At 46.5% G+C, this 9601-nt stretch overlaps 1 protein-coding gene across 2 annotated transcripts in view; it reads right to left on the bottom strand.

Moving 5' to 3' along the window:
* Positions 1-3221: 3221 nt before the first annotated feature.
* The window catches only part of ptgfrnb (prostaglandin F2 receptor inhibitor b), a 36103-nt gene continuing 29723 nt past the window's right edge, over positions 3222-9601 (bottom strand). For both annotated transcript variants that reach the window (XM_056430789.1, XM_056430788.1), the window contains exons 12-15: positions 6703-6889; positions 6501-6619; positions 6363-6413; positions 3222-5578 (exon numbers count right to left, since the gene is read on the bottom strand). In XM_056430789.1, coding sequence (XP_056286764.1) covers positions 5466-5578; positions 6363-6413; positions 6501-6619; positions 6703-6889 — 470 coding nt within the window. In that variant the 3' untranslated portion in view covers positions 3222-5465. The remainder of the gene's footprint in view (positions 5579-6362; positions 6414-6500; positions 6620-6702; positions 6890-9601) is intronic.

The following is a 9601-nucleotide window of genomic DNA, read 5'->3' as shown; positions in this document are numbered from 1 at the left end:
ACAGGAGCAGTCATCTTTGAATACTCGGAGGGGTGAGTGTGTGTGTTGTGTGGACGTGTGCTGCCAAAGAGCTGGAGTGCTGCCATGCCGAGGACACGGCACCATACATGGACCGGGCCGGCTGCAGGGTTGCACCGCCGCAGTGCCGGTGCAACCCAGGTGTGGGTGGGGGGTGTGGGGGGCATCAAAAAGCCGACTCGATGACTTATCTAGTTTATGCGGACCACATGGACCGGGCCGCATCGGATTAGTGATAAAAGTACAATCCGGTCCTGCAGGTCAGTCTAACCGTCTTTCCTGCCCGGTGTTCCCCTCCTAAAGGAGTCTGTGTTTCAATGTTTTAGAAGCAAAGAGACTGAAAATGATCCAACTGCTCTGAAGTATCCGTTTGAGAGAGAAAGCACAAGAGAGGGTTATGAAGAAGTGAGGTCAAATATCTTGTACCTAATAATAAATCAGACACACTCGTCTTCTCCCCCCCCCCCCCCCCCCCCACCTCATATACACTCTCTCCAACCCCCAACCGTGTGTGGACATAGTTTCCATGGTGAGGGGAAGGTGTTGATGCGTCGTTGACACACACACACCCACCCACACCCACACACACACACACTTTGAGAGGAGGAAGATGTCTGAGACCTTTACTTTAGTAGACATATTAAAAACACAGCGTAGAAAATACTCCGATACACGTACAAGTCCTGCATTGACCTTTTGTTATCATGTGTGACAAAGTCTCGGGAGAAGTCTCGTTCGACCTCCTCCTCCTCCTCCTCCCTGTGAACTCTGGCTGTAATGGATACGGGCATCTCGTCCACAATAGTCAGTTATGACACAGATAGTCTTTTGGATAAGTCTCAGAAACTTAAAGAAAAACATTGCCAATAATGTATCATATGTGAATGTGTGCATCACTTTGTAAACTGTTGTGTTTCCCCTCAGGGAAGCAATAGTCTCACAATAAATACATCGTTCAAAAAAATCATATTAATGCAAACAAGCGAAGGAGTAAATAAATACAATATTTGCCCCTGAAGTGAATCGGAAAAAAATGGAAACACTCAAGCAAAGTACCTCAAAGTTGTATTTACAGTACTTGAGTAAAGGGAGTGGTTTCCTGGCTCTAAAGATTTTGGGACCTGGTTTTGGATTACTGTTTGTTTTGGGCCCTACATTTTTTTTTCTCTTCTACAGCGAGAACTGATGAAGTGAAAACAGAAACACGAGAACCGTCTACCGCGCTGAACTCCCATTGTTTATGCACTTAGTTATTCAGGAAATAGTTTGATAAGAGCCAGACACACACACACACACACAGCTAAAGGGCCGAGGTGACTTGGATGGAGGGTAAGAGCGTCGATGGTTAGAAGTTAATTGAACGGAAGCTCCCGCTGCTGGTGACGAGCGGCTCTCGCGGCCTCATTACGGGGCGCCGAGGAGCTCAGAATAGAGTCTGGGTTTGAACAAGTCCGCCATCACACATCCGCGTGAGTAAACCGAAGAAGAAGATCTTGTAGAGAAAACGGGAAACGTGTCACGTTGTGAATATACACCTGATGAAACCAGACCTTTTCCTCTTTAAAAAGGCCCACCATCTTCCTGTGAAATACTGGAATCAATTCAAATGAATATGTATTATTTAAAGAAGGCTGGTTGAATCCTGCAGGAAACTCATTTTGACGCTCCCCTGTGAGGGATCGTGCACTAACGACTCCTCTCCTCGTACGTCTGCCCGCTTCATGGAAGTGCAATACTTCTGCGGGCGTCTCTCGAGTAACATTCACACAACGATTAGTGAACATCGGATGAAATATGTTGTTCTTTTTTGGAATGAACATCTCACTCGTGTGCGTTTTCTTTCTGGAGCATTTGGCACATCAGGAACACTTGGGTTTGATGAACTGCTCGTATCCAGTCCGAGAGAGAAAACCCAAAGTACGGCGAGGAAAAAGGTGCGAGAAGCAGACGGCGGGCTGGCGGCGCGACGGAGCTGTAAACACCAGCGTTGATTACAATGAATGCCAGAAAACGTGTCGCCTGTGGTACTCTCGAAATTGATCGTTATGTGGAGCAACCCCTCGAGCGGAGACGAGTCGGAGCCGGTGGGCGACGCCACGAAACGCGCCATCTCCGAAACAGCAAGGGGCGAAAGTATCTTCTTCCTATTCTTCTTCTAATCACACGCACACCAACAGAGTCAATTAAGGCAGACAACGGTTTGACGAGGACAAATGACAGGCATGAGCGCGCGCACACACACACACACACACACACACACACACACACACACACACACACACACACACACACACACACACACACACACACACACACACACACACACACACGTCAAATGGACCCGGAGAGAGAACGAGTGAAAAGTCACAGAGCCAGTCGACTCCAGATCTTTCCTTTCTCTCATCTCCACACGAGATAGAGATGAGAGGACGGGAAAGCGGGATGTAGGAAGAGAGAGAGAGTAGGATGGAGAAAGTTGTTTAAGAGGTGTAAAGAAAGAAAAAAAACAAGCTGAGGCATTGAGGTTTCAACTCATCTGCATTTCTAATGAAGAGTGAAAGAGAGAATGAGACAAACAGAGTTAAGGACTATAAACAGACAGAAATTAAATCCCGTAAGACTGACAAGGGGACGGGTTCCAGTATTAAAGGCGTGGAGGGGCGAGGGAGAGAGAAAGCTGCGGTCCAATGTTCAATTACAAAACATTTATTCCGATAGAAGTTGTGGTTTATTTCTTCTTCTTTTTCTCAAATGAATGCAAGCACAGGCAAAGCTGATTGATGGCTTGCCCAGACACGGAGAAGACAACACCAAATTGAAAACACAATGAAACTAGAATGGGCACTCGGTAGAGCGCATACCTTCGCACATCACAAGATTGGGCATTGAATTATGAACATTTTGGCATTAGTTGCATGCCAATTGGATATAAATTGACTATGGTAAAAAGAAGATTTTGACCTTTTCATGACCTTGACCTTTGACCCGATCGATCCCAACGTCTAATCAAATGGTCCCCGGATAATAACCAATCATCCCACCAAATTTCATGCGATTCGGTTTACAACTTTTTTTGTTACGCGAATAACACGCATACAAATAAATAAATAAATAAATGGCGATCAAAACATTACCTTCCGCATTTTCAATGCGAAGGTAATCAGAACCAGTGAAAATAATGAAATGGAAAAACACAAAATGCGTACATCTTACAAATCTATTTATTAAAAAACAACAACATCATCATCAGGATTCGTCATACTGGTTGCGATAACATGACAAAATAAAAAGGTTCACTGGAGAACGCTTGTCAGTGGCGTGCGGTTTACTGTTGAGAGCATTTGGCACGGAGCCCTGTCATTCACCTGTGTGCTCCAGTACTGTGAACCTGTGTCAATGATGAATACTGCTCTGTCACACACACACTGGAAGTTTCAGAAGCAACCGGCACCATCAACCAAGGCAAAACACAACAATCCTTGTAGACGTGGGGTTTCCATCTCAACGGCTCGGCGTCCCTGGCGGAAGAGGAGCATCACTGTTCCATGAACGCCAGTCACAGGTCTTCATGGACTCGGGCCTCGTGTTCTGATTGGATAATAAAGTTCAAGTCGTGGCGGTTTTGTGCTGAAAGCCGAGTCAGAAAACACCCGCTCTATGCCCCGAGTTCAGCCTGACAGGCGCTGTGACCCGACGACAGCCCGATATTGGTCATAGAGTTCTGACTTCTGATAGTAAATAATTAAAAAAAAGTTTGAAAAAACCCCAGCAAACTGAAAGGCCGGCCCGTGCCCAGTCAGGAGGAGGAGGAAACGCAGCCTTACCAACAGGTCCGTTTGGATCCCGCTGGGCTCGGACAGCGACGGCTGCGTTCACACAGACGTCTACGTGACACGACGACTCAGACGTTTACTGGAATAAAACCAAACGAGGTCAGCCGCAACATGTCGGGAACAGCTTCTTTCAGGAGTCGGCTGCTGATGTTTCTGTCTTCGACGGAGTACAAGAACTTTCACAATGTACTCCGTTCTGCTCATCGGTCCAGCTGAACCTAAAGTATCAAGAGGATTTACCAAAAACGTCCCTTAAAGTCATGGGATGTGTAAAAAAAAAATGGTTAAACGTTTTGGGAAATGGGCCTATATATATAATATATATATTTTTTTTTTAAAGAGTTAAATAAGATCGTTCTCATGTCCGTGTGTTTAGTCATGGTTAGCTTAGCATAAAGACTGGAAGCAGAGCGAAAAGGTAAAATGTATTAAAATAGTTTCATCCGCTATATTCCGTGTTTATGCTAAGCTAGGCTAACCACCAAATGCACAGACTTGGGATGGATGGAGATGAACCGGTTTTCCAAAACGTTTAAAAAAGTGTTTAAAAATGTGCATGTGGGAGGCTTTAACGTCATAAAAAACCCCGACTCGGGTAAAAAGGCTAGTGTTGCTCAAAGAACAGTACATGCAACTCTTTGTCTCACACACTGTAGCACAGCACTCACACCGACACACACGACACCGGTCAAATAACAGCAGGATACAGTTCCGAATATCTAGAAAAGACGAGTGCTCGCCGTCACCGACCTCGGCACCACGTACATCTCACACGCACTGCATATCTCCTCGTGAAGCATCAAAATGTCTCATTTTAAAATCTCACAAACAAAATAAAATAGAGTCGAGAATAAATCTCGTCCTTTAGTTAAGGAAGGAATACTGTGGGGTGGTCGTGAAATACCGTTTCGTTTTCCTCGGACTTCCGCGGCCCCGTATGACGGAGATAAGGCTCGGGCGGCGTGAGGCGCCGGTCTCGGCAAATACGAAACGACTTGAGCGGTGAGATCTAACCGGGACACGGCGAGCTGCAGGTGCACGCCTCTCCCAACTCGCCCGCCCTCAACCAACCCCGTGCCTTTTTTCCCGTGCTTCCTGAACAATAGAAAACTCCACGGGGTCCTCTGGTGTGCCCTTAATGTGGTTGTTCTCTGCAGGGGGGGGGGCCTCGGCATCGGAAGAAAACAAGAAGTAGTCCAGCGGGAGGGAGCGCTCCGCGTGTTCTCCCTCGTGGTTACAGAGGCAGCACATCTGTTTCGTGGTCCTTTATTCCAAAGTGGCAGTGATGTCCAGGAAGCCTCCTGTTCCTCCAAAAAAAAAAAAAATTCTTGTAGTTCTACGTTCTTCGTTATTATTTCAATCTTCATAGAAATTGAAGTCCTAGTAAAAGTCCCCCGCTCCGCCACTGCAGCGCTGAGGAAACCGTGAATTGACGAGTCAGGCTGCCGTTTCCGACGCGATGTGGCGTTTAGTTGTTTTCTTTTTTTACTGCCAACGTCCGTCGCGCGGAAACAACTGGGTGTCCCAGAAGTCGTCTGTGGGCGTGTGTCTGTTGTGGGCCTGGGGTTTCCTGTGAGCGCTGCTGCAGTGTGCGGGTGCGGGGGGAGCCGTCTGTCAGTCCATCTCCAGCTCCATCAGCTTGTTGCGCGAGCGTGGGGTGTGAATGGTGTTGCGGCAGCAGCAATGGGCGCAGACCAGCCCCAGGACCAGAGAGAAGAGGCCCACACCTGGGGACACGGGACAAGGTTAACGCCGCGTTACCAACACCACCAGTTCTTCTTCTAATACTGTAACCACTGCTTCTAATCCGACTGGTATCCACCACAGGAACCTGTGTTTTAACTGCAGTCTAAATGTAGTTCCTGGCCTCCAAAAGTCCCTGATCTGTGTGGGTCGTAACTACCTGAAGGCCCAGGAACTATTGAAGTAAAGCATGCGTAACGTTACTAAGAGAGCGTCTTCCTGCAGATCGAACATCCCTCATACGGTGAAAGAGAAGCAGAGAGACACATGTGAAAGCCTCTCTTCTGCACATCTTCTGTGACACTCTGCCGCGGCTCTTAGCCGGAAGGCGCATTTGAAACGTCTTCGGGGAGCATTGCACCGAGCAGAGCAGCCACGGACCCGGATGCCGGCGGGCTGCAGCGTTCAGTTGTGCCAGAATAAAATAAAAACATTGTTTAAACTAGAACGGGCACTCGGTAGAACGCATACCTTCGCATATCACAAGATTGGGCATTGAATTATGAACATTTTGGCATTAGTTGCATGCCAATTGGATAAAAATGTACCGTGCTATGGTTACAAGAAGATTTTGACCTTTTCATGACCCGATCAATCCCAAAATCTAATCAAATGGTCCTTGGATAATAACCAATCATCCCACCAAATGTCATGCGATTCGGCTTCATACTTTTTGAGTTATGCGAGTAACACGCATACAAATAAATGGCGATCAAAACATAACCGTCCGCATTTTCAATGCGAAGGTAAAAAGGCAAGATGGTTTACCTATTGAGGCTACGACTCCATATAAGAGGGGCAGCTTTAGGGACTCCCACACTGCAGAAGGGACAGAGGAAGACAGATTGTTTAATAGGAGCAGATCACGGAGCGGCTGGTATTAGTTCTGTAAAGCCGTCGTCTCACCAGCGAAGCGGACCGTAAGGAAGATTCGAGATGACGTCAGCTCTCCGGCTTGAGTCCACACGCCTGTGGAGGCCGACAGGTACCAGGGTGTGGCGGCGCAGTGATACTCCCCGCTGTCGCTGGAGACCACAGAGCACACAGACGCACGGTTATCTTCTGACGCGTGTCCTCCGCCGACCCGCTCGCCGCCGAGCCCGCTCACCTGTCCTGGGTGCCGTGGACGTTCAACACGTAGGTGTGCGTGTCTTTGCGCTCCACCGAGACGTCGCTGGACGAGTTCCGGGTGTCTTTCCTCACGACGCCGAAGCGGTCCACGCTGGCCACCTGGGTCGTCGTCAAGCCGCCGCGCAGCCGGGTGAAAAACCAACGCACCTCGTACGCCAGGTCGTCTGAGAGAGAGAGAGAGACATAGAGGGATTTAAGTGGCGCTTTGATGCGTTTGCCAAGAAATAAAATCTACATCCTCCTTTGACACCAAGTCTGTCCACATAAAAAAAATATATATATACAGACATTTTTTTCCCTTCTTATGCCTCAACCAACCGTCCCTTTCCCCTCAATGCACCAGTCACAGCTGAATGATGGAGCTTTGATATCCATATGTTACAATCTATAGATGGCCGCTTAAAAAAATGTCAAAAGATGTGCAGCTGTGTTGCTTTCAACCAATTTCCAAAGCTTAAAGTGACATTTGCATATTGACCGAGTCATTTTTATAATTCTTTGTGGTTGTTGGTAGGCAGAAGAGAACAAGTAACTACACGTGTCGCGAGCAGGAGGCTTTATCTTTGCAACAACACCACCGAGAAAACTACATCACAATCAGCTCAACATCCGTCTCATCGGGAAAGGAGAACGGCCCCGGTTAAAAGGGAACATTAAAAAGACACATTAGCCCTTTTAATGTTGCATGACATCCCTTCCTTAATGTAATGTCACTTTGTATTTTTTTTTAATCGGATGGACTGCTCAGTGCTTTCACATCTCGTGTTACTTCACTCATCACAACAAGGAGAGCGTCATCGTCGGACGCTCAGTACAACGCAGCCCCGAATCCTCCATGACGACGACGAAGGGAACTAAAAACCCTGCTCCATTATCGCCACGATTAAAACACACACACACCGGCTGCTGCTCCTCCATCGAGGAAGTCTTTTCTTTTAAGAAAAGAAGAAGATGGACATGTGACAGGTAGGAGGAGGATAGTGATGACAAAAGAAAGAAAACAGGGACAAGGAGGGAGAAATTGTGATAAGAGAGGTAATCTTTGGAAAGGGGGCGAGCGAGCTAATTATTTTCAAGAGCAAGCCGGAGAGAGAGAGAAGAGAGAAAGAAGCACAAACTAGTCATTAGTCTGTCAGGGAGAGAGGGACTATTAGCACTGTACCTTCTACACACACACACACACACACACACACACAAACAATACAAACTCCATGCAGTCATCCTCTGACATTTCCGAGACGAAAAGAGAATACAGATGAAAGAAATGATAAAATAAAGAGAACGACAACGCGGAGAGAAAAAAGACAAACGATGATGAAAAACTATTATGGCAACAAAAAAAACGATTAGGAAAGAATGAGAGATGGAGAAAATGGTGGGAAGGAGAATATAATGAAGAGGGGAGAGGAGTGAACTCACCCAGAGCAGAGTAATGAATCACATCTCAATTTCTCTGTTCCCGAATGGTTTTAATATCCAAGTGCTACATCATTAAAAATCAGTAATAACACCGGCCTTGGTTTTACTTTTGCGTCCCGTGGTCTCTTTATATTGATCATTAATGGAAAACTTAGTTTGGGCTCCGGAGCCGGAGGTCTTCCTCCTGCTGGCCACGCTTTCATTACGTAGAGCTGCGAAATGCACACTGCTGCAGGATTTATTATCACTGCTGCATTGTCGACTGGTATTATTGAAAGCGGAGGCATCTTATCTTGCATTATTCGTCAGCCAACTTTAAAGCAGGCTTAAAAACGTAGTCAGAAATAACTAAAAGATATCACCTTTTTTAAATTTTTATGTCAAGGAATAAAGAGCTTCTCATCTGCTCTGGAAGTCTTAAAGCCTGTTAAATCCAACGGTGACAAAGATGATGATGGTGATGATGATGAAGATACATTCGGACAGCACAGAGAGGGGACACCGGCACTTCTCTTGGGGCACAGAGACGACTAGCCGAGAGCTCCATCCGACCAAAGAGTAAGAAACAGGAGGCGACAACGAATTTGTCCACCAACTATCGCGGTGAAGCTTTCCAGGAAGAATCCCAGTCTGTCCCAGAGCTGCAAACAAAGCATATAATAATAATCTAATATAAACGGTTGGCTTGTTTACAACACGTCACCAGTTATCATAACTGAGGGAGCGGGGACAAAACGTCATAAACCGATTTTAAATGGCTTTCCATTGGTCGTAAAGTTTAATTTTCATTTAATTTGTTTACAAACCGGTTAAAAAAACAATTCTTTTTGAGTGCAATCCATTTCCTTCAGATAACAGGATGTATGAAAACTATTTTAATCCCTTATATAATAATCACCGACGGTATCGTTATATAATCACCTCGTCTGAAAACTGCCGAGCTGACAGTCAAAAGAGACGCTGCTCTCCGACAACACCAGGCGAGTGTCTGACATGCCGTTAATGATCAAAGACGCGCTTTGCACGCCATTGTCTGCTGGGGAACAGCTCGAGCCGGTGACACCAGCCGTATTAAGGAACGGAGCGATAATTAGAAAGCCTCTTCACTTTACTTTCAGTTCTGGAGCACCTGGAACAGGAGGTGGAGAGGAGGATTTGAAAATACTTAGTGTCTGAGGAGGATTATTCTGTTTATCGCGGCGCCATAAATCACCAGCAAGGGGCCCTCAGCAGTGCCAGCACATCTTCGGAGAGCTCCCCCCCCCCCCACTGCGAGAGATGTGATGCCCACCAACAAACAGCCTCTTGCCCACAGTTCACCTCTTGCCAGATCACCTTACGGGTTATATGTGTGTTTTGGTTTATGTTCTTGAAGGTGTTGCTGTTTGACTCAGAAATTTCCTGAGGGGATTAATAAAGTATATATCTATCTATCTATCTATCTATTTAACAGGTGG

The sequence above is a fragment of the Pseudoliparis swirei genome, chromosome 14 (genome assembly GCF_029220125.1).
Source record: "Pseudoliparis swirei isolate HS2019 ecotype Mariana Trench chromosome 14, NWPU_hadal_v1, whole genome shotgun sequence".
NCBI classification, from domain to species: Eukaryota; Metazoa; Chordata; class Actinopteri; order Perciformes; family Liparidae; genus Pseudoliparis; species Pseudoliparis swirei.
The sequence above is the reverse complement of the archived record's forward strand: the minus strand, read 5'-3'. Positions and strand labels throughout refer to the sequence as shown.